This window comes from Coregonus lavaretus (assembly GCF_964263955.1).
Source record: "Coregonus lavaretus genome assembly, chromosome: 3".
In the NCBI taxonomy this organism is placed as follows: Eukaryota; Metazoa; Chordata; class Actinopteri; order Salmoniformes; family Salmonidae; genus Coregonus; species Coregonus lavaretus.
This window is the reverse complement of record NC_139990.1, coordinates 49,009,965-49,035,331: the sequence shown is the minus strand read 5'-3', so window position 1 is coordinate 49,035,331 and position 25,367 is coordinate 49,009,965. Positions and strand designations below refer to the sequence as shown.

Here is a 25,367-nt window from a genome sequence, read left to right as displayed (position 1 = left end):
TATTAGCTGTGATTTTAACAATAGAAAGTGCAAAGGCAGTTACAAAGTGCAGTGGAAAAGGGAGAAAGCATGTTTGTACGAAGAGACCAGTGGTCCCTGGCCTGGTTGTTGACTGACCTCGCTGCTGATGAGATTGAGGTGAGACATGGAGGTGGCCTGATCTCTCTTACTGCCCTCCAGACCAGATGACAGATTCAGCTTCCGATGGGACAGACGAGGCTTCACACAACCACGCCTGGAGAGAGAGAGACAGTGAGGGAGAGACAGGGAGAGAGAGAGACGGAGAGAGAGAGAGAGACAGTGAGGGAGACAAGGAGACAGACATGGAGAGAGAGAGCGAGAGAGAGCGAGAGAGACAGTGAGAGAGACAAGGAGACAGACATGGAGAGAGAGAGCGAGAGAGAGAGGGGACGAGACAGAAAGACAGAGAGAGCGAGAGAGAGAGAGGACGAGACAGAAAGACAGAGAGAAAGACAGGGAGAGAGAGACAGGGAGAAAGAGAGACAGGGAGAAAGAGAGAGAGAGACAAGGAGACAGACATGGAGAGAGAGAGAGAGGACGACAGAGAGAGAGAGAGAGAGAGAGAGAGAGAGAGAGAGAGAGAGAGAGAGAGAGAGAGAGAGGAGACAGACATGAGAGAGAGAGCGAGAGAGAGAGGGGACGAGACAGAAAGACAGAGAGAGCGAGAGAGAGGGAGGGAGGGAGAGAGAGAGAGAGAGAGACAAGGAGACAGACATGGAGAGAGAGAGAGGACGAGACAGAAAGAGAGAGAGAGGCACAGAGAGAGAGAGAGAGAGAGAGAGAGAGAGAGAGAGAGAGAGAGAGAGAGAGAGAGAGAGAGAGAGAGAGAGAGAGAGAGAGAGAGAGAGAGAGAGAGAGAGAGACAAGGAGACAGACATGGAGAGAGAGAGCGAGAGAGAGAGGGAACGAGACAGAAAGACAGAGAGAGCGAGAGAGAGAGAGAGAGAGGACGAGACAGAAAGACAGGGAGAGAGAGAGACAGGGAGAAAGAGAGGGAGAGACAAGGAGACAGACATGGAGAGAGAGAGGACGAGACAGAAAGACAGAGGGAGAGAGAGAGAGAGAGAGAGAGAGAGAGAGAGAGAGAGAGAGAGAGAGAGAGAGAGAGAGAGAGAGAGAGAGAGAGAGAGAGAGAGAGAGAGAGGGGGATAAAGTTCAGTTAAGAGAAGACAGTCCTGTTGAAACTCAAGACTCCTTCACTGACACACAAGACACACTTATGAAAGTCAGCAGGGAAGTCCATTGATCCAGACAGACGGACAGACCTGCAGTAGTACAGCAGTAGACAGAGCAGGCAGAGGAGGATGACAGCCATGCCTCCCAGTATGGCCAATAGGAAGACTGTGTGGTACGTACTGATGTCCTTTGTCACCACCGGACCTGCAGAAACACACACACACAAGTTTTACCTGTTTTAAATGTGTATGTTGGTACCTGTGTCTCGTGGGGACATGGTGTGTGTTGGTACCTGTGTCTAGTGGGGACATGGTGTGTGTTGGTACCTGTGTGTAGTGGGGACATGATGTGTGTTGGTACCTGTGTCTAGTGGGGACATGGTGTGTGTTGGTACCTGTGTCTAGTGGGGACATGGTGTGTGTTGGTACCTGTGTCTAGTGGGGACATGGTGTGTGTTGGTACCTATGTCTAGTGGGGACATGGTGTGTGTTGGTACCTATGTCTAGTGGGGACATGGTGTGTGTTGGTACCTGTGTCTAGTGGGGACATGGTGTGTGTTGGTACCTGTGTCTAGTGGGGACATGGTGTGTGTTGGTACCTGTGTCTAGTGGGGACATGGTGTGTGTTGGTACCTGTGTCTAGTGGGGACATGGTGTGTGTTGGTACCTGTGTCTAGTGGGGACATGGTAGCCACCCAGTATCCAAGCTGAGGAGCGATGTAGGTTAGGCTGAGCTGGTCTCCCTCCCTCTGGACATAGCCCAGACTGCCTCCCTCTGGACATAGCCCAGACTGCTCTTCAACCAGGCCCCTACACACACACACACACACACACACACACACACACAGAGTTAGAGATATACTCTTCAACCATAGTAAATCAGTGTAAAGCATTTGGCCTCGTCACTGTGCTGCTGCGGTTCTCCAGTCAACCACAGGGAGGCAGCATACTCACAGTGACACAGTCATAACTCATACTGGCCATGAGCCATAGGAGTTAGAATCATCATAACACAGCCAGACACAGTCATTGTGTAAGATGAGGTAACACGACCTGGACACTGATCGAATGTCAGTTTTTCATTTAGTCCCCATTGGTTATGATAAGGATTTGTGGTATGTAGGCTGATCCTAGACCTGTGTATGAGAGGGGCTATGACAGTGCAGCAGTAGGCTCTGCAGAGGATTCTCTGTCTATTATAGATGCTCTGATGTAATTCAATTAGAAGGGAAGAACTAATGTACAGGGAGGGGGAGAGAGAAACAAGAGATGGAGAGAAATGCCTGTGACTCAGCATCTTTGTGATTCGGGTCGCCTCCATCCCTAACACACACACACACACACACACACACACACACACACTGTTCTCATCAATCCCCATGGACCAAGTACAGCTAAGCACTGAAACAGCCCAACCCAACCCAGCCTGACACAGCACAGCCATGTCCTCCTGAGGTGTCAACTCTCACTGGATGACCTTTTACATTAGTGACATTGAAACCCACTGTTCCGACGATGCCTTACAGCCAGAGGGTATTGTATCCTCTGGCTGTAAGGCATCGCACACACACATATACACACGCACACATATACACACACACACGCAAGCATGCACACGCAGACAATATAGCCTGCAGTGCTCCAGATGCCTTTCCCTGTCACAGAGTCAACACCGGTCACCTTTACATTAGCTACTAGTCCTTTGTGTGTGTTTGTAAGAATGTCATCATGAACTCGGTTCAGATGTGAACTGGCTGGTATTTACACCATTAACTCCTCTCTGTAATATATGGAGTGTGGATGAAAAACACTGGACTGGAGCCTCTAATGCTTTAGGATCTGTAACAACAAACACACAGACAGAGAGACAGACTCCAGAGGCAAAAGATTGTTGTGGCCTTACTTTCGGAACAAACAGAACTAGTAAGTAAACACACACACACACACACACACACACACACACACACACACACACACACACTAGGAGGTAAACATGCTCCTTTCTTACAGTATATGACATCATTCAGCTCAGTGCTCCAAAACATCACAGAATAAAATAAATGCTGTCAGTTAAACTAGCAGAACAGATTTGAGAGAGTGTGTGTCTGTGTGTTAAAGCTTGTGTGTGTACCTGTGAAAGTGTGTGTATGTTATCCCCTCTCTACATGCAGCCTGTCCATGTGCAGGCCAAGTCAACAACAACAAACTCCCTCCTAACATTGGCTTCTTTGTGTGGAGAAAGAATGATCAGGCAGAAATATTTCTGGAGAAATCTCAAACTCTCTCTCTCACACACTAACTGGTCACTGGAGAAACTCAATTAAAGCCCCTGGCCTGTTAGGTTTTTTATTTGGGGGTTGCTAGGGAAACAGTGGACTAAAACACAGAGGACCAGAGGTGGCTGTTGCTGGGAAATATTAACCCCATACAGCGTGTGTGTGTGTGTGTGTGTGTGTGTGTGTGTGTGTGTGTGTGTGTTTGTGTGTATTGACACAAGACTACAATACCCTCTGGCTGTAAGACAACGTGGGAACAGTGGGTTTCAATGTCAATGTGACTCATGTAAAAGGTGAGAGTGAGAGTTGACTCCTCAGGAGGACATGTCTGTGCTGGACTGGGCTATGTACAGTACTGTGTGTGATTGTTTACACCTTATGTGTATATCTGTGTGTGTGTCTGTGTGTGCTCCTATAGCCCCAGTCCTAATCAACTCATTGGGCTAGTGAATGGTCTCCTTCAGCAACAGTAAGTCACGTTGTGTTGGTCACATTGACTGGACCTTCATAGCACAGGACGTACTTGGTAGTGTGCCACAGGGTGACTGGTTCAAGCCCTACTCTGGCTATCCTCCTAAATCCCTACACTGCAATACTGGCTGAGCCATAGATCTAAGGCTGACTACAACTGTACTGATCTGTAGCCAGAGAGAGAGGGAGGGAGGGAGGGAGTGATTTTCCAAACAGGTTAGGCTACATTTTCTAGCCAATCTTGTGATGTGGATGTAATCAGGAACAGAAAGTATTGTGTTTTGATTTGCATTTTAATACGGTGCGTTATGTCCAATAATATGGTAGATAATCTTTTATAAAGTTCTCAATTATTCCATTCATAACTCTGCCACACTGTAATCTCCCGTCTCACTGTACAGTGTGTGTGTGTGTGTGTGTGTTGCATTCTGGTGCCTTTTCTTTTCCCAGTTCCTTTAAAAAAGATAAGAATGTAGTGATGCATTTCCCAGCTTGACTCTGACATACATTCCATAAACTTTCTGGATACATACACACACACACACACACACACACCTTATCCCACTGATTAGAAGTTCAGAGAGGAGGAACTCCGGACCCAAACACAGAAAATCTGCTCCCTGCTCAGAACGGGAAAAACAGAAAAGCTGTGTGTGTGAGAGAGTGTGTGTGTGTACTCACCCAGACTGGGGTCGAACCTCCAGGCTGGGATGTGTTGGTTCTCCTTCAGGCCGCTATTGGCCGGTAGAGGGACGGAGATGCTGATTGGTCCGTTCACCTGGAGCTCCACCCCCTTGCTGGCCAATAGGTGGACAGAAATGGCCGCCACTGGAGTCAGCTCAAACCTACGCTCACTTCCTGTTAGAGGAGAAGAGGAGAGCCAAAAGAGAGGAGTAGTGAGGGAGGGAGGAGAGCAGATGAGAGTAGTGAGGGTCGGAGAGAGGGAGGAGAGGTGTAGTGAGAGGAAGGAGAGGAGAGGTGTAGTGAGAGGAAGGAGAGGAGAGGTGTAGTGAGAGGAAGGAGAGGAGAGGTGTAGTGAGAGGAAGGAGAGGAGAGGTGTAGTGAGAGGAAGAGAGAGCGAGGAGAGGAGCAGTGAGGGAGTGAGAGGGAGGGAGGAGAAGTTGTAGTGAGAGGAAAAGGGAGAGGGAGGAGAGGAGCAGTGAGAGGGAGAGAGGGGGAGGAGAGGAGCAGTGAGGAGTGAGAGGGTAGGAGGAGAAGTTGTAGTGAGAGGATCAGCGGGAGGGAGGAGAGGAGAGGAGTAGTGAGAGGAAGGAGAGGAGAGATGTAGTGAGAGGGAGAGAGAGGGAGAAGAGCAGAGGAAGAGAAGGGAGAGAGAAAAGGTAAGAGGAGAGGAAACAGAAAGAGAGGGGGAGAGGGGTATAAAGAGGATGAGTGACAGGAGATTTTAAGTGGTGGGTTGGGTGACCTTATGTTTTTATACTTTTTATTATTATTATTATTATTTTATTTCCTACTAGCACTGACAACTACTTTGAGGAAAATTTACTTTCTATGACTGAGGATACAGTGGGGAAAAAAGGTATTTAGTCAGCCACCAATTGTGCAAGTTCTCCCACTTAAAAAGATGAGAGAGGCCCTGTAATTTTCATCATAGGTACACGTCAACTATGACAGACAAATTGAGAATTTTTTTCTCCAGAGAATCACATTGTAGGATTTTTTATGAATTTATTTGCAAATTATGGTGGAAAATAAGTATTTGGTCACCTACAAACAAGCAAGATTTCTGGCTCTCACAGACCTGTAACTTCTTCTTTAAGAGGCTCCTCTGTCCTCCACTCGTTACCTGTATTAATGGCACCTGTTTGAACTTGTTATCAGTATAAAAGACACCTGTCCACAACCTCAAACAGTCACACTCCAAACTCCACTATGGCCAAGACCAAAGAGCTGTCAAAGGACACCAGAAACAAAATTGTAGACCTGCACCAGGCTGGGAAGACTGAATCTGCAATAGGTACGCAGCTTGGTTTGAAGAAATCAACTGTGGGAGCAATTATTAGGAAATGGAAGACATACAAGACCACTGATAATCTCCCTCGATCTGGGGCTCCACGCAAGATCTCACCCCGTGGGGTCAAAATGATCACAAGAACGGTGAGCAAAACCCAGAACCACACGGGGGGACCTAGTGAATGACCTGCAGAGAGCTGGGACCAAAGTAACAAAGCCTACCATCAGTAACACACTACGCCGCCAGGGACTCAAATCCTGCAGTGCCAGACGTGTCCCCCTGCTTAAGCCAGTACATGTCCAGGCCCGTCTGAACTTTGCTAGAGTGCATTTGGATGATCCAGAAGATGATTGGGAGAATGTCATATGGTCAGATTAATCCAAAATATAACTTTTTGGTAATAACTCAACTCGTCGTGTTTGGAGGACAAAGAATGCCGAGTTGCATCCAAAGAACACCATACCTACTGTGAAGCATGGGGGTGGAAACATCATGCTTTGGGGCTGTTTTTCTGCAAAGGGACCAGGACGACTGATCCGTGTAAAGGAAAGAATGAATGGGGCCATGTATCATGAGATTTTGAGTGAAAACCTCCTTCCATCAGCAAGGGCATTGAAGATGAAACGTGGCTGGGTCTTTCAGCATGACAATGATCCCAAACACACCGCCCGGGCAACGAAGGAGTGGCTTCGTAAGAAGCATTTCAAGGTCCTGGAGGTGGCCTAGCCAGTCTCCAGATCTCAACCCCATAGAAATCTTTGGAGGGAGTTGAAAGTCCGTGTTGCCAGCGACAGACCCAAAACATCACTGCTCTCGAGGAGATCTGCATGGAGGAATGGGCCAAAATACCAGCAACAGTGTGTGAAAACCTTGTGAAGACTGACAGAAAACGTTTGACCTGTGTCATTGCCAACAAAGGGTATATAACAAAGTATTGAGAAACTTTTGTTATTGTTGTTATTGACCAAATACTTATTTTCCACCATCATTTGCAAATTAATGAATTAAAAATCCTACAATGTGATTTTCTGGAAAAAATTCTCATTTTGTCTGTCATAGTTGACGTGTACCTATGATGAAAATTACAGGCCTCTCTCATCTTTTTAAGTGGGAGAACTTGCACAATTGGTGGCTGACTAAATACTTTTTTCCCCCCACTGTATGTGGTTGTCCCACCCAGCTATCTTAAGATGAATGCACTAAGTTACTCAGGATAAGAGTGTCTGCTAAATGATAAAAATGGAAATGGACACATACACACACAGGTTGTTTGAGAGCACAGAGAGGTTATATTGTGTTAAAGGGGACTCTTCTGGGTAGTGCATCTTTGATGGAGCCTCTTACAGAGAGCTGTACCTCACCCCACCCACCCCTCAACCCCTACCTTCACCCCACCCACCCCTCATCCCTTCACCCCACCCACCCCTCATCCCTTCACCCCACCCACCCCTCATCCCTTCACCCCTCATCCCTTCACCCCACCCACCCCTCATCCCTTCACCCCACCCACCCCTCATCCCTTCACCCCACCCACCCCTCATCCCTTCACCCCTAATTTCCCTACTCCCTTCACCCCATCCACCCCTCATCCCCCTCCTCCATATGTCAAATACTTTCAAATAATTGATTTAGTTTATCCGATACAACGGCACCAATGGAATAGTACCAACAGTGTATTTCACCTAAGTCTGGTCCCAGTCTGTCCCAGTGGTGGTACCTGTTCCGTTGCCCCCCAGGCCCTGCAGGTAGGGGAAGTGCTGGATGTGGCTGGGGTTGTTGGCCACAGTGAGCAGGGCAGTGAGGTTGCTGTAGGACGAGTTGGGAGGGAGGCTCAGGGCTCGACGCTGGAACTGAACCCAGGACTGACCCCTCAATCCTGGGGAGGAAAGGGGGGAGGGGTCAGGAACCACTCACACACTTAGATCCACTGTTCCTTAGTGATCATCTCCCCTGTAACCCTTTTTAATGCTGCTTATCAAATTAATGTCTGGAAGATTTGTGATGAACGCTGGCCTTCTCTCCGCTCACTCTCATCACTCTGTTATTACTCCTCTATATCAATCTCACCTTTCTAATTCTCTCTCTCTCTCCCTCTCTCTCTGTGTGTGTGTGAGACGTGAAGTGTGTCGAAAGATGTATATAGTGTGTTTACACATTTTACAATACTTGTGAACAATGTTCCCTCAAAAGGCTACTGTGGCTATTTGATCATAATGTAGGCCTACCAGAGTGGCCTACCATCAAAAACAATGGAGAAAATGCATCCCATAACATTTTAACATGGAAATAGCTGTTCTATCATTCAGCCTACAGTAGCAGCCAATGTGTGGTGTTCAATGTAGGCCTACATTTCATGAGACTTTTGAAAAAAACATGCAGGGCTTGACATTAACCTGTTTATCCACTTGTCCTTCAGACAAGGAGGTGACTGAAAATGTTTTTGTGTTGTTTGATGCAAGAAACCACTTTACAAAATAAAATACATTATTATTCCCATAGCATTATTACAGAGAATCAGACACTTATTTTTTTAAAATATATATATATATTAGTAGTCATTTAGCAGACACTCTTATCCAGAGCGACTTACAGTTAGTGAGTGCATAAATTTTTTATACTGATGCTACCCTCTGCCTATTGGCTACTTAGCTTATTCAAGCCCGTCTCAAAATACAACACTGCCCCTTTAAGACAAAAAAAAAGCTCTTCACCTGACTCGCTTTTCAAAGAGGTCTAGGATTGTACACGTTTTGTGCTCTTGTAGGAAGCAATCACTCTCCTATTGCTGACTACAAATTATCTATAACTGGGCTAATAACTCCCTAACTAAAATCAAATACAATTGTATTGGTCACATAAACATACTTAGCAGATGTTATTGCGGGTGTAGCGAAATGCTTGTGTTCCTAGCTCCAACAGTGCAGTAGTATCTAACAATTCACAATACACACAAATCTCAAAGTAAAATAATGGAACTAGCAAAGGATATGAACAAAATGTGCATGTGTGGCTACATGCAGCTCTATCGCTTTGATCTCCTGAGTGGCGCAGTGGTCTAAGGCACTGCATCGCAGTGCTAACTGTGCCACTAAAGATCCTGGTTCGAATCCAGGCTCTGTCACAGCCGGCCGCGACCGGGAGACTCATGGGCGGCGCACAATTGGCCCAGCGTCGTCCAGGGTAGGGGAGGGAATGGCCGGCAGGGATGTAGCTCAGTTGATAGAGCATGGCGTTTGCAACGCCAGGGTTGTGGGTTCGATTCCCCATGGGGGGCCAGTATAAAAAATTTTTTTATCACTAACTTAAATGACTAAAATGTAAATGTAATCTCAAAACAAGCGCATTTACTCACAACCGTTCATGCTGTAAACACAGTCCAGTTCAAAGTAAACGGCACAGATTCATATATGGCAATGGTCTATTTGCATATAGGCCTACTGCAGCTCTGATTGGTTATGCCGCACCGGTCTGTGTAGAGTACGGGCTGAGTCGTGCGTGTCAATGCAATAGAATCCTACTCCGATGCGTTCTGCCTTCTGCGTTCTGCCTACAACAAAATATCTTGCATAGTTTGTTTTGTTTCGGTATGTTGCATTGAAAGTGGCTAATATTGCGTTGATTCGATAAAAATTGCCACAGTAAAGGGAAACGTTGATAGTGTTAACAAGGAAACACTACCCACCAACCTTTCTGAGTCAAGATCACTTTCTGAGTCAAAATGCAAGCTGAGATCTACCGCAAAAATTTAAAAAATAAAATAAACGTAAGCCTATGAAACATTAACCAATCAAAAACAGTACTGTTGCAATGAGGTTGGTGCAGTAAGCTATAGGCCCAATACATTATCACTGCATATTGGCTTTGCTTGAATTGCCCTGCCAATGCATTGTTGTTCGGGCCATTTAAGAAATATATAAATTATATTAAAACATTTGAGGTAGGCTATATGATCACACCGGTAATAGATCCGTTGTTGTATTACTTTTGAGGCACAGCTGAGTGAGCGCACATTTAAATAATTTGCTTTTTATTTTTATTTTATTGGGCTGATGGTGCCTGCATCTGATGGTCAGTCTCAGCGGAGGGAGGGAGCAGCAGACTGAGGGTCCGCCTCTCAACATCCCTCCGCTCTCCCTTTCCTCCACTGACACTGACCAAAAAGGGACACCTTCTTTCAGCTGTTGGCGAAACTCGAGTCACATCGCATTATTTCCGCCTCATGCACAAATTCATGTTGTTCCTCCTATGACCAGAGAAAGTAAAATATTCCTCTATATTAAAAAAAGACCCAAGCCGCTATTAATAATAACGCAAGCCTATCGACACACTGTCCTACTCATTCATTACTGCTGCAGTGCTCATTGTAGAGCTGAGTGGAAATAGGAAGAACGCGCATTTTATGGCTTATAAAACTGTTGAATACAAAGTGTTGACAGTGCTGAGTAAGAACTTAAACATGAACTCACTCACTCATATTCGTTGACAGTCTCTCTCTAGTCATGGTTTTAAATGTTTTGAAATCTCACAGTATCAACTTTGCTGTAGCTTTCTTTTATATCTGCTACGTTACTGCAGACAAGGTAATCTAAGCCATCCGATTGGCCAGCGGTAGGCCTATAGTGCACTTGATTTGCTCTCCGGGCCCGCCGGGAAGGAAGAGTTTGTACCTTCAGACACATGAAATGGTTCAAAATGGCAACAGTTTGCCTACACGGTGCGCAGGGCAGCTGAATCGGGTGCACCGACCTCCAACAGCCCGAGACTAAGAAAAAAAAAAAAAAAAAAAAAAGGGTTTTTTACAGAAATGTTTGGAGATTGACTAGGGATGAAGTTCAATCTCGTGCTTCCCTCCTTGGGCTGATATTTCTTGAAGTCCTCACGAGAATAGTAAACAAACCAAAAATTCTGAGATGTGAGGACATTTTGCCGGTCCTCACTTGTAAAAAGGCTATTTTAGGCTTAGGAATTAGATTTAGGGATAGGGTTAGAATTAAGGGTTAGGTTTAGGGTTAGGATTAGGTTTAGGGGTTAGGTTTAGGGGTTAGAGAAAATAGGATTTTGAATGGGAATCAATTGTGTGTCTCCACAAGGTTAGTTAAACAAGACTGTGTGTTTGTGCAAAAGAGAAGTGTGTATAGTGGGGCTTAGCGGTGATGTCATAGTGTTTCCACTGTGGTGAGTGTGCATTCCTGGGCCATGAAACACCGCTGCAGCCGTCTGTGTTTTCTCTAGCTCTGTGTAGCCTCTGCCTGCAGTAAACCTGATCTGGTATTGATCTGAACGTCCAGTGTTGGAATTGGTCTGGTATTGATCTGAACGTCCAGTGTTGGAATTGGTCTGGTATAGATCTGAACGTCCAGTGTTGGAGGAGGTCACGTATTGATCTGAACGTCCAGTGTTGGAATTGGTCTGGTATTGATCTGAACGTCCAGTGTTGGAATTGGTCTGGTATTGATCTGAACGTCCAGTGTTGGAGGTGGTCTGGGATATAATCACATCAACAGGACTGGAGTAACAAAATGGAGAGGAGTTATAGGTAACAGCCTGGGGGGGGGGGGGGGGGGGGGGGTCTCCTGTGCCAATCCAAAAAGCCCCTCTCCTCCTCCCCTTTCCTCTTCTTCTCCTCCTGAGAGTTCCTTCTCTTTTCTTCCCTCTACAATGGATATTCCTCCCTCAGCCTGGACATTGCACCCTTCCCCCTATCCCCTCTTCCCGCCTTCTCCTTTCCTTCTCTCTCCTCTGCCCTCATTCCCCCCCCCCTCCCCTCAGTCCTCCCCTCACTCATTCTCTCTCCTCCTGCCACATGACAAGGTCTATCGCTCCAGTGGGATTCCAGGTTCAAAATACCATGATACAACACACTGTGTGTGTGGAGGGGGTACACTGTATTCACCAGACCGTAGCATAATTATCCTGCCCTCCTGGAGGACGGACACACACACACACACACACAGCTCAGTCAGCAATGTTTAAAGGAGTATCAGCAGCAGAACCTCACTCAGAGAGGATGGGAGAGCAACAGAAGGGCAGATGGGATGGGACACTCTAAATGAGTATGGTTATTGAAGAGGGACACAGACACACACAGAAAGCAAAACAAGCACATTGATCAGGCACACAAAGATACAGTTCAATTAAATTACATGTGATCTGATAAAATGTATCTAATGTAATTGTAAAAGGAACAGAGGACACGTGCTGCCTGTGTGTTGCTTTCATTAGAGAGATGGTTTAAAGGGGTGGACATCTTTCATTATTAATGTGTGTGAGGTCACTGGGACAAGGACCGTGTCTAAGTACTCTCTCTCTCTCTCACTCACACTGACCTTGGGATCCAGAGTTAATCTGTATAAGGTCTTCATACACCATCAGAGTGGCAGCTCTCTCTGGTAGCAGCTCCAGACTGAGAGAGGAAAACACTGGAATACACACATTTCTACATTTTAGTCATTTAGCAGACACTCTTATCCAGAGCTACTTACAGTAGTGAGTGCATCCATTTTTGTACTGGTCCCCCGTGGGAATCGAACCCACAACCCTGCCGTTGCAAGCGCCATCCTCTACCAACTGAGCCACACGGGACCCAGTCATTAATTTATTAATTTACATTTTACATTTTAGTCATTTAGCAGACACTCTTATCCAGAGCGACTTACAGTTAGTGAGTGTATACATTATTTTTTATTTTTCATACTGGCCCCCCGTGGGAATCGAACCCACAACCCTGGCGTTGCAAATGCCATGCTCTACCAACTGAGCTACATCCCTGCCGGCCATTCCCTCCCCTACCCTGGACGACGCTGGGCCAATTGTGCGCCGCCCCATGGGTCTCCCGGTCGCGGCCGGCTACGACAGAGCCTGGATTCGAACCAGGATCTCTAGTGGCACAGCTAGCACTGCGATGCAGTGCCTTAGACCACACTAAACCACACTGTGGCTCATTTTTCATTCTCACTAATAAAAGGTAATCTATTGAATTTTGGTTTTCCTCTCAACTTTTCTTTATTTTCTAACATTGTGGTTGGTAGGAAAACATATTTGAAGATCTTACTTGACTAGTTTAAATCTCTAGCTTTCCCTTTTATGTTCTCTGTGATCTGTCTCTACTTTTAAACCCTTGGATGCTGTTTTTCATAGCGCCATTCGTTTTATCACAGGAGACAGTTCTATTACTCATCACTGTATTCTTTACCAAAAGGTTGTCTGGACCTCTTTAAAGTCATGTAGATCACATCATTCCTCTCTTTTTGTTTACAAAGCCCTGCTCCACAAACCTCCGACTTACCTTAGCTAACATAACTATTAAGATTTAAAATGACAAGTTATCAAATCCGTTCACATGGTTGGTTAACTCTGGAGACTCCTTTGGTGTCTAGAGCGTTAGGTCAATCAGCCTTTAAATTCCTTGCACCTTACGTGGGGAATGATCTACAATACACGTGGAGGAATTGGTGCCTCTAGGGCATTTCAGATGGTTGTTAGGGGACCTTTTATATGAATGTGTAGTTGAATGTGTTTATTGTATTGTGATGTGTATTGTGGTGCTATACAGGGCTCATCTGGAAAAGAGACGCTGGTCTCAGCATTGACACCCTGTCCCCTGTAGCTCAGTTGATAGAGCATGGCGCTTGCAACGCCAGGGTTGTGGGTTCGTTTCCCACGGGGGGCCAGTATGAAAATGTCTGCACTCACTAACTGTAAGTTGCTCTGGATAAGAGCGTCTGCTAAATGACTAAAATGTAAAATAAAGGCTGAATAAATATCATACAACAGACCAAAGTTCTCTACTCTTTCCTACTTCCGCTGTCTTCCTGTCACCCCTCCTTTCCTTTCCTTTCTCGGTCACTCCTCCTTTCCCCTCTCTGTCACTCCTAGTGCTGATAAGCGTGTGTGTGTGTGTGAACAATTTGAAAGTGGTGTGTGAGGATAATGGGGGTGTTCCATTACAGCTTTATTATAATAAGTATCCCCCTCCTCCATCACACACACACCTCTCCCCATGGCCTCTTGGGAGGGCTGTGTGTGTGTGTGTGAGGGGGGGACGGAGACGTGGTCACTTATTATAATAAAGCTGTAATGGAACACCCCCATTATCCTCACACAGCACTTTCAGATTGTTCACACACACACATACACACTTTGTAGATTTTACTACTTTGACCTACCAGGCAGTCTGGTGGGTCTCCAGGGGGCGGAGTTTGGCACGTAGCCCTGTCTGGTTGCTGTGACGACCAGCAGGGTTCCAAGGCGGTAGGGAAAGCGCAGGTAGGCGTTGCCGTCGGCAGCGGAGGTCTCTGTGGTTACAGGGGTGTGGTTGGCGAAGAGCTCGATGGTGGCTCCGCCCAGGGGCTGGTGGGTGCTGGCATCACTCAGGTGAACCTTCAGAGTCACCTCTACACAGAGAGACAGAGAGAGAGAGTTACACACACTGCTAAGTAAGCGTCAGTGGTGTAAAGTAGTTAAGTAAAAAATACTTGAAAGTATCTGTACTTTAGTATACTATTTATATTTTTGACAACTTATACTTTTACTTCACTAAATTCCCAAATAAAATAAATGTACATTTTGACTGATACCCAAAAGTACTCGTTACATTTTGAATGCTTAGCAGGACTGGAAAATGGTCCAATTCACACACTTATCAAGAGAACATCCCTTGTCATCTCTATGCCTCTAATCTGGCGGACTAATGCTTCATTTGTAAATTATGTCTGAGTGTTGGAGTGTGCCCCTGGCTTTCTGTAAATATTATTATTATTAATTGTGCCGTCTGGTTTGCTTAATAAGGAATTTTAAATGATTTATACTTGTACTACTTAAATATATTTTAGCAATTACATTTACTTTTGATACTTAAGTATATTTAAAACCAAATAATTTTAGACTTTTACTCAAGTAGTATTTTACTGGTTGACTTTCACTTTTACTTGAGTCATTTTCTATGAAGGTATCTTTATTTTTACTCAAGTATGACAATTGGGTACTTTTTCCACCACTGGTAAGCGTGCACCACACAGACTCAGACTTGTCACTAATTGTCTGTAATTAGTTGGCCTTCAATCTCTAATGAGTCCCATTTGATCTGAAAATGAACAAACTTTGCCTAATGAAGCGTATCCATGTCCAGCCCAACAGAAGATGAATCCTAGAACATAGCCTAGGCATATATACAGTAGTCAGGATAAGCTTTCTGACTCAGTTACATTTGACATCGGCAGTTAACAGCCAATCACAGTGAGTGGCCAAAACCCAATTTCCTGGTTACCAGCCAATAGTGAGGCTCTGTCAAAACAATGGGCCCTTTCGCTGTTTCTTGATGGCTGAGGAAGGAAGTCTCTGAGCACACATCTCCTTTATTACTGTCACACACCTTCCTGGAAACTGCTGAATAACATACTTCCATTAAACCATTAACTCGGTTGGATAGCAGAGCATTGTAAAGCTTGCCACAGATACACACACACACACACACACACACAGTGCCAGAGCTAAACTGGGACAGAGCAACAACCCACTCTATCAAGTGGAACACACAGACTGGCCAAGCTTGTCTAGTCTAGACCTTTGTTAGGGTCCTATCAAATCTGTTGAATTTTCTGCCTGATTCCGTTTAGTTTTTCCAGATTTCCGTTTTCCCCTGTTTTTTCAGGTTCACTCTCAAAATTGCACTTGATTACAACAACTAAATTGGATGTTCTACGTCCACAACCATGCTAAAACCACATCAGGACACCACTTTTGAGGTCCGGGAAAAATTTGAGAAATGTAGATTTTTGGGTGTAGATAACCTTTAATTCCAGTGAGCACTTAATATTTTCTGGTAGAGTTTGCAAAACAAATACCCACTGGATTGATGCAAATAATCATGATATAATTCTGCCAGGTAAGCATAGGCTACTTTGTAGTTAACATTTACTTGAGAATGTTTTTGGAAAACCTTTCCATCTACCAGAAGACTGTTTTCATTAGCATCATCGCTAACGGCTACACAGAGGTAGCTGCACGCACCACACACACAGACGGGGAATTCTCGTTGCCTCTTCAGAAAGTTGCAGGAAATCCGAATCACTGATGCCTTCTGTTCATGTCTTATGATAAACTTGGCCAAATTAATAATGTTTCAATACATTTAGTTGACTCCCTACGAAGTTCAATACATTTAGTTGATTCCCTACAAAGTTCAATACACTTTGTTGATTCCCTACTGTTCAATACATTTAGTTGATTCCCTACTGTTCAATACATTTCTTTATATTGTTGAATTCTGTTTTATTGTCTGGATTCCGTGATTCCATCCGTATCGCAGATTTTATACGGCGCTACTTTATAAAACAAGGATGGAGGATAGAGAGAGTATACTGATAAACAGAAAATAAGAGCCAAATGGGAGACAAGTTTCACAAGAGAACTCCAAGTATTTAGAACACTGAGCGTGAGTTGTGTGAGGCTAACATTGGCAAGGTAACACTTACCTTTACCCAGGCCAGAACCCTAACCTTTACCATTGTGGAGAACGGCACTTTGCAGGAGTCATACGGTGTGAGTGAGTGAGACAGAGAGAGAGACAGAGCGAGAACAACCAGGTAAAAAAAGAGAGCTTGTGTTTCAAGCCTAGACCTTTAAAAACAGTCCGATTATGCACACACACACACACACACACACACACAAGCCCATTTCAGCTTGTTTCATAAAGGAGCTTGGCTAACACCTTAACGGTGACTTGGTACCAACACTGTAAACAAATGTCTGGTCTGGCAGGTTATGTAAACAACAGTAATGTGTGCTAATATCTAACAAGGCTACTTTAGCCATACTTCATCACTGAAATAAGTAGGAGCGCCGTCTAGTACAGTCACCTACAGCAAGGGGAACAATTAATTTCAGCAACACAAAACACACATCTTCCTCATCTCTCTGCTATTACACCATCTACTTACTCCTCTGTCGTATACATGCCCACATACGCACACCCTCTCACGCACACACCCCCTCTCTCACACACACCCCCTCTCTAATCTACATGTTTCCATATGGCAGACGCTTGTCTCTGTGATAATGGAAGTGGTGTTTGATCATTGTCCCTTAATTAAGGCGTTTGATCATTGTCCCCCCTCCCGAACATACACATACCCTTCCTTTACCCTTACATACACACCCACACTTACCCCGTCCCCCAACCCCAGGACATGCTCTCCCATCTCCCCAGGCTAGATTATTATTAATGTAACAGATACACTGACACACAGAGGATCAGACAAATACAGACTATAGGGTGGAGTCCTATAGGAGCCATGCTCAGTTGGTAGAGCATGGCACTTGCAACGCCAGGGTTGTGGGTTCGATTCCCATGGGGGACCAGTATGGAAAAAATAAATGTATGCACTCACTAACTTTAAGTCGCTCTGGATAAGAGCGTCTACTAAATGACTGAAATGTAAAAAATGAAATGAGCCGGACTACTACAGATTCTCTATCTATATATCACTTTTCTCAAACTAGTTGCAACAACCATTTTAATTTTCACTGTAGTGGGTCTTTTAAGGGTAGTGAAAATATCCACTGTTACCATGGCGTTCCCCCCAACACAGAGGTCAGTGAGAGGGAGGCATTCTAATGGTACATCACTTCCTGTCCCAGTGTTCCGTCCTTCCTTAGGGGTACCAGCTGTGCTCACTCTGAAGAGCTCCCCTGGGAGACTGTGGTGCGCGCACACACTTACACACACACCTCCCCATTCTGATCCAATAAATCGCTGGTGACATCATCCTTAAACAGGCTAAAGCCCTCTGAGAGGTGCATCTCAAAACACACACACAAATGTGTGTAAGAAGAGAAATGTGTTTTAGCAGCCCTGTTAAACCAGTCGTTCTCTCAGTAACTGGCTCCCGGTCTCTCTCTGTGTATGTGTGTGTATGTGTGTGTGTGTGTGCCATATGGAGGATAAAGGCATCAAAGGGAGTTTTTCCTGACCCGATGCTGAGATCTACCACCAATTAGCCCAAGCAACAGCAGCCAGAGCAGCAGGGCGTGTGTGAGACAGACAGTATGGGTGTGCGAGGAAGAGCCAGTGTGTTCATTATGTTTGTGTGAGTGTGTGGAGGTTATTGATTATCAGACCCTGCTGTGAGGTAGAGGGAGTTGGGCATCATCACTGAGCCATAATAATGGCAGGACAGTAGCCTCCTCTGTCTGTGGCTACTAGCTGCTCTGACGGAGGGCTGCTGTGCTAAAGGTCGACTGGTTGTGCTTATGGTATCCATGGTTACTGGTTATTAATTGTCACTGGTTATTAATTGTCAGATCAGGTCCTAGATATTATTATTATTATTATTAGATACCGTTAACTCCTGGTGTGTGTACCTGTTCAACCCCTGCTGTTGATTTTATAAACAGGTTTTTTTCCCGGCTCAACGCAAACACACAACACAGGTACTAGGATAGGGATAACCCACCACAATATCTTTAACATAACCTATCAAATTCTATCTTTAAAATATCCTGATGAATATTCCAGTATAGTAAATTAGTAGGCAGAGATTAAAGTATAGAGAAAATAATTCCATCAACTCTGCACGAGAGGCTTTCTTTGGCACCATCACAACCTTTCAAACTCCTCCTTGGTACACTAGGAAACTACAGTGTTCTGTGGTCGACGAAAGTAAATACTTTGAGTCATCTCATTAATACTTGGGGGATTCCCCATCTCTCTCCGTTTCTGCTCTTATTAGGCCTCTTTAACATACACTCTCTCAATTTCCTTCATCTATTTCCTGGTTTTGTGTGTATAAAGACGTGGGGACAGAGCATGATAGACTACATTGTTTTCGAAGAGGTATTGATTGAGAATGAGGGGTGCTGTAGCTCAGCTGGTGTTGCTGTTCTGTCTCTCTGGGGCATGGGGCCAAGATCCCGACCCAATCTGTGCTAGGGTGGATAAACTCACAGACATAGTGGACCAATCTGTGCTAGGGTGGATAAACTCACAGACATAGTGGACCAATCTGGGCTAGGGTGGATAAACTCACAGACATAGTGGACCAATCTGGGCTAGGGTGGATAAACTCACAGACATAGTGGACCAATCTGTGCTAGGGTGGATAAACTCACAGACATTGTGGACCAATCTGTGCTAGGGTGGATAAACTCACAGACATAGTGGACCAATCTGTGCTAGGGTGGATAAACTCACAGACATAGTGGACCAATCTGTGCTAGGGTGGATAAACTCACAGACATAGTGGACCAATCTGGGCTAGGGTGGATAAACTCACAGACATAGTGGACCAATCTGGGCTAGGGTGGATAAACTCACAGACATAGTGGACCAATCTGGGCTAGGGTGGATAAACTCACAGACATAGTGGACCAATCTGTGCTAGGGTGGATAAACTCACAGACATAGTGGACCAATCTGTGCTAGGGTGGATAAACTCACAGACATAGTGGACCAATCTGGGCTAGGGTGGATAAACTCACAGACATAGTGGACCAATCTGTGCTAGGGTGGATAAACTCACAGACATAGTGGACCAATCTGTGCTAGGGTGGATAAACTCACAGACATAGTGGACCAATCTGTGCTAGGGTGGATAAACTCACAGACATAGTGGACCAATCTGTGCTAGGGTGGATAAACTCACAGACATAGTGGACCAATCTGTGCTAGGGTGGATAAACTCACAGACATAGTGGACCAATCTGTGCTAGGGTGGATAAACTCACAGACATAGTGGACCAATCTGTGCTAGGGTGGATAAACTCACAGACATAGTGGACCAATCTGTGCTAGGGTGGATAAACTCACAGACATAGTGGACCAATCTGTGCTAGGGTGGATAAACTCACAGACATAGTGGACCAATCTGTGCTAGGGTGGATAAACTCACAGACATAGTGGACCAATCTGTGCTAGGGTGGATAAACTCACAGACATAGTGGACCAATCTGTGCTAGGGTGGATAAACTCACAGACATAGTGGACCAATCTGTGCTAGGGTGGATAAACTCACAGACATAGTGGACCAATCTGTGCTAGGGTGGATAAACTCACAGACATAGTGGACCAATCTGGGCTAGGGTGGATAAACTCACAGACATAGTGGACCAATCTGGGCTAGGGTGGATAAACTCACAGACATAGTGGACCAATCTGGGCTAGGGTGGATAAACTCACAGACATAGTGGACCAATCTGGGCTAGGGTGGATAAACTCACAGACATAGTGGACCAATCTGTGCTAGGGTGGATAAACTCACAGACATAGTGGACCAATCTGGGCTAGGGTGGATAAACTCACAGACATAGTGGACGAACTGCAGAAAACATACTCAGGTACTGTGTGTATTTATATGAAACCTTCACTTTCAGTGACACAAACAATGCAAACTGACTTGAAGGTATATTTGAAGTGTTTCATTCCAAATCACTATATATCAATTTTTTGTTTGTTTAAAGAACTTCTGAAAGAGATTGGTGTGTTCCCCCCCCCCCCCATCTAATCATGGCTTGGGGTTGTTAAATGACAGACATGTTTGTTTGAAACTTATCACTAGATGGTTTCATGTCAGAGAAACAAACCATCACATTTTGTTTCAAAACTAGATATATTCACCTCACTCTCAGTGAAAAAAGTTGCACTGCATGGTTTTACACAGTCTAATGTGACAAATCATTAAAATAATTAAGACCTAGTGCAGTCAAAAACTAAAAGTTGGGATAATATTGTGAAATTGTGAAAATTATGATTGTGCCCTTTTAGTGTAAGAACTGTTAGAAAATAACTGTCAGTCTGTTTTTTTAAATTGGAAACAATCACAGTAAGATAGAGATAAAAACTGCTGCATTGGACCTTTAATTTAAAAATGGTACAACTGATACATTTGTGACGTCAACATAAAATAATATATTAAAAACTGTATCAATACATATGATCTGGGCTCTGGTCAAAAGTAGTGCAATTTATAGGAAATAGGATGCCATTTGGGACAAGGCCTAACTCTAACCAAACACTATAGCATGAGGTTAATTTATGATGTGTTGAATTCATATACGTTAAATATACAGGATACAAACATTCTATTCCATCTAAACAATGGATATATAGCATTTTGCAACAAAACCATCTAAAATCTATTAACTAAAAATCTGAGGACAGTAATATTTTACACACACATAAATAATAATGTATTAAACTTTTATAGTGCTTTTCATTGCAGACAGAATCTCAAAGAGCTTGTTAAGCAAAATTAACAACAAAAAGTAAAGTAATTTAGGCTACAACAGTAGCTAGATGAAGTCGGAGTGCTTCTTCAAACCTCCAGCAGATGGGCAGCGCGCATGAGAGGATTTAGAAACTCTGCTAGATGGTCAGCAGAGGTGGTGGTCATGTCAGCATGTCCAAGGGCAGGCAGGCAGCTCAGTGTTATCAGGGCGTCTCCAACTTCTCTGCTAGCATTAGCTAGTTTGTTGACAACGCTGATTTTCATCAAGTTACAGGCAGGAATCCAATTCATGATATCAAGACTTGATCTACACTCATTTAGTTCATGAAAAATACACATTTTATAAAAAATAAAGAAATACATAAAAACGATTAAATATGTACAGAATTTACATGAGCTCTCTGCCTCGGCAACTATAGAACTTCACCCATAAGCATTCATTTCTGATGAAAAAACACAAATGTGAAACATTTGTGGATATAGTGTTTTGGAAATAAACTCTTAAATTTCCAAACAATATAGCTACTGTTACTGTGCTAGCTAGGCTATAACATCTATTTTGTGACAGAAAAATACAATTTAAAAAATGTAATTTGAAGGTACACAACAGACACTATTCAGTGTTTTGCTTAGTGCTTAACAAAAGTCACAGATCATATTCAGTCCCTCTTAATCCAATAATAAATATGTTATATTTTTCTGTTATTAATTAGCATTATGTCATTGATTTCGTTCAGACAGAACAGAAACAAATATATGTACTACTAAATTATAGATCTGGTGGAAAACTGCAGCAATGCCTCAACGAATACAGGTGTTGTGCTAGTGCATGTGCGTGCGTGCGTGCATGTGTGTATAAAGCACTGTTTTAGTAGTCTGTGCACAAGCCCCGAGGATAAGCAGAGTGCTGCAATGCAGTGTGTCGTATGCATAGGCACACACACAGTCCCCTCCCACAATTGTTTACAGACAGATTATTTCACTCTATCACAATTCCAGTGGGTCAGAAGTTTACATACACTAAGTTGACTGTGCCTTTAAACAGCTTGGAAAATTCCAGAAAATTATGTCATGGCTTTAGAAGCTTCTGATAGGCTAATTGACATCATTTGAGTCAATTGGAGGTGTACCTGTGGATGTATTTCAAGGCCTACCTTCAAACTCTGTGCCTCTTTGCTTGACATCATGAGAAAATCAAAAGAAATCAGCCAAGACCTCAGAATTTTTTTTTTTGCCCTCCACAAGTCTGGTTCATCCTTGGGAGCAATTTCCAAATGCCTGAAGGTACCCCGTTCATCTGTACAAACAATAGTACGCAAGTATAAACACCATGGGACCACGCAGCCGTCATACCGCTCAGGAAGGAGATGCGTTCTGTCTCCTAGAGATGAACGTACTTTGGTGCGAAAAGTGCAAATCAATCCCAGAACAACAGCAAAGGACCTTGTGAAGATGCTGGAGGAAACAGGTACAAAAGTATCTATATCCACAGTAAAACAAGTCCTATATCGACATAACCTGAAAGGCCGCTCAGCAAGGAAGAAGCCACTGCTCCAAAACCGCCATAAAAAAGCCAGACTACGGTTTGCAACTGATCGTACTTTTTGGAGAAATGTCCTCTGGTCTGATGAAACAAAAATTGAACTGTTTGGCCATAATGACAATCGTTATGTTTAGAGGAAAAAGGGGGGACTGGTGCACTTCACAAAATAGATGGCATCATGAGGAAGGAAAATTATGTGGATATATTGAAGCAACATCTCAAGACATCAGTCAGGAAGTTAAAGCTTGGTCGCAAATGGGTCTTCCAAATGGACAATGACCCCAAGCATACTTCCAAAGTTGTGGCAAAATGGCTTAAGGACAACAAAGTCAAGGTATTGGAGTGGCCATCACAAAGCCCTGACCTAAATCCTATAGAAAATGTGTGGGCAGAACTGAAAAAGTGTGTGCGAGCAAGGAGGCCTACAAACCTGACTCATTTACACCAGCTCTGTCAGGAGGAATGGGCCAAAATTCACCCAACTTATTGTGGGAAGCTTGTAGAAGGCTACCCGAAACGTTTGACCCAAGTTAAACAATTTAAAGGCAATGCTACCAAATACTAATTGAGTGTATGTAAACTTCTGACCCACTGGGAATGTGATGAAATCAATAAAAGCTTAAATAAATCACTCTACTATTATTCTGACATTTCACATTCTTAAAATAAAGTGGTGATCCTAACTGACCTAAGACAGGGAATTTTTACTAGGATTAAATGTCAGGAATTGTGAAAAACTGAGTTTAAATGTATTTGGCTAAGGTGTATGTAAACTTCCGACTTCAACTGTATATAGCTAGCTATGCGTCTGGAGAGGAGAGAAGAGGAGAAGCCATCAGTATCGACCAGAGCCCCAAGGAGGGCTGAAGGTTATACTGGGTCAGAGAGAGAGAGAGACAGTAAAATAAAATAACAATTTACAAAACTGAGTTGAGATGCTCAGAAGGCATCAATCATTTTCGCTACAGAACTTAATAGGCTACTACCTCATGTTGACATCACCTGATAGTTGGGGACACTTCATATTCAGTTACACAGACAGACAGACACAAAATAGTCTAATACATTACTGTTTGGTTAGAGTCTCTCACACAACTATGCGCACACACACAGTCACAGCAATATGATTAAGAAACTAAATTAGAATCAAAACTGAAGAAGCAACACACAGAGCTGCACAGTTCTCCAAGCAAAGTAGTGTGTGTGTGTGAGAATGAGTGAATGAGTGAGTAAATGGGAGAAACAGATGCGGCTAGTCTTGGAAGCACTCTACTCTTTATAAAAGGGAAGCTTTGGAGTGGCTGAATGAACTACCTCTGCTGCCATTTTACTCATGTCTGTAACAATGAAAAAAAAACAGAATGATCCAAATAGGTTGGGCCCAGCCTAAACCATTTCCAGCCCTGCCCCCAATTCAGCAGGAGGCTGTGAAGGAAGAGGCAATGAAGCAAGAGCCACCTGTCATATACTGCCTTTCACTCTTTATAGAGAGAGGGTGGTGTGTGTGTGTGTATGTGAGAGAGGGACATTCCTCCTCCCACTCACATCTGCAGTATCTAGCTTATAATCATGTCTAGAGGAATCTACTGTATACGTAGTCAAATTAATACACAAAATGCATTAAAGTTCTCTCTCGTGGAATACTGCTGGTCTGAAAACAATCCATTACACAATGTTAAAGGGCAAAAAAATCTAGCTCAAATCACGTTTCCACCTTATCTGAATCAGGAACAAAGTAAAAACCAAAAGTATCCATTTCAATTGAGAGGCTGCAGAATAACTTGTCATCAACTAACGTTAGCTACAGCAGCTAACGTTAGCTAGCCTATTTTGCCAACAACATGCAATATCAGCTAGGTAAGATGTGGTGTTGTTTCTGTGGAAGGCACGTTGTGAGACACAAAATCACTTTAAACCATTCAAACGATATAATACCTTGGCTAGATTAAACACGAACGACCACAGAGAGCGATATTCATAACGTTTCGTGGCTGAAAAAACCTGCCAAATTATATAGCTGGCCAATTGAAAAGCTAACGAACGTAGCTAGCTAACTATCTAACGTTAGCACATAACAAGCCATCAAAGCCAAGGTATCGCTAGCTATATACGTAACTAGCTAGCAAGACGAACTTATTGGGCATAACATCGCACAAGTAGTTTAAATAAAGTGAACAATTTGTATTAGCTACCTACGTTACCTTTTATATCGTTGTCTTCCTGCAGGGTTTTGGTTACCGCTTTCCACACATTGCATCCCAAAAGACAGAGCACTATCGCTGCGGTCCTGCTCAAATCCCCGACCCGCATCATTGCAGATGTCACACAAAAAACGGTTCAGATAAATATAAAATATTGGCTGGCTACATCAATGTATTGTACAATACACACAGGTACATCGGGCAAGACTCCATATTTTGTAGCATCAGCGTTCCCTCTATTTTCCCCCTCAGTATGTCCAGTTCAGTTTTGCATCCCACGGCTCTTGCCGCTCCGTCGGTTCTTTTTTTTTCTTCAAAAAAGAAAGAAAGTCACTAAAGCCAGGGCCGCCCCATGTTAACTATTCCGCCACCAGATGCTCCACCAACAGGCGCCTAGAAGAATCATTTGTGGGGTTTGACCGCCATCTGCAGGCGACTCACTGAAGTGGTTGTCAGACCACCACAAGATAACACATTTTGAAGA

The 25,367-nt window shown here is 44.0% G+C and overlaps 1 protein-coding gene across 1 annotated transcript in view; it reads right to left on the bottom strand.

Annotated features, from left to right (window-relative positions):
• Positions 1 to 25,000, bottom strand: part of LOC311123699 (protein FAM171A1-like) — a 28,647-nt gene extending 3,647 nt beyond the window's left edge. The window contains 9 exon segments of the mRNA XM_084158209.1: positions 118 to 235; positions 1,287 to 1,401; positions 1,864 to 1,956; positions 1,959 to 2,006; positions 4,625 to 4,801; positions 7,636 to 7,794; positions 12,245 to 12,337; positions 14,084 to 14,311; positions 24,884 to 25,000. Of these exon segments, the coding sequence (XP_084014335.1) occupies positions 118 to 235; positions 1,287 to 1,401; positions 1,864 to 1,956; positions 1,959 to 2,006; positions 4,625 to 4,801; positions 7,636 to 7,794; positions 12,245 to 12,337; positions 14,084 to 14,311; positions 24,884 to 24,995 (1,143 nt within the window). The 5' untranslated portion in view covers positions 24,996 to 25,000.
• Positions 25,001 to 25,367: the final 367 nt, after the last annotated feature.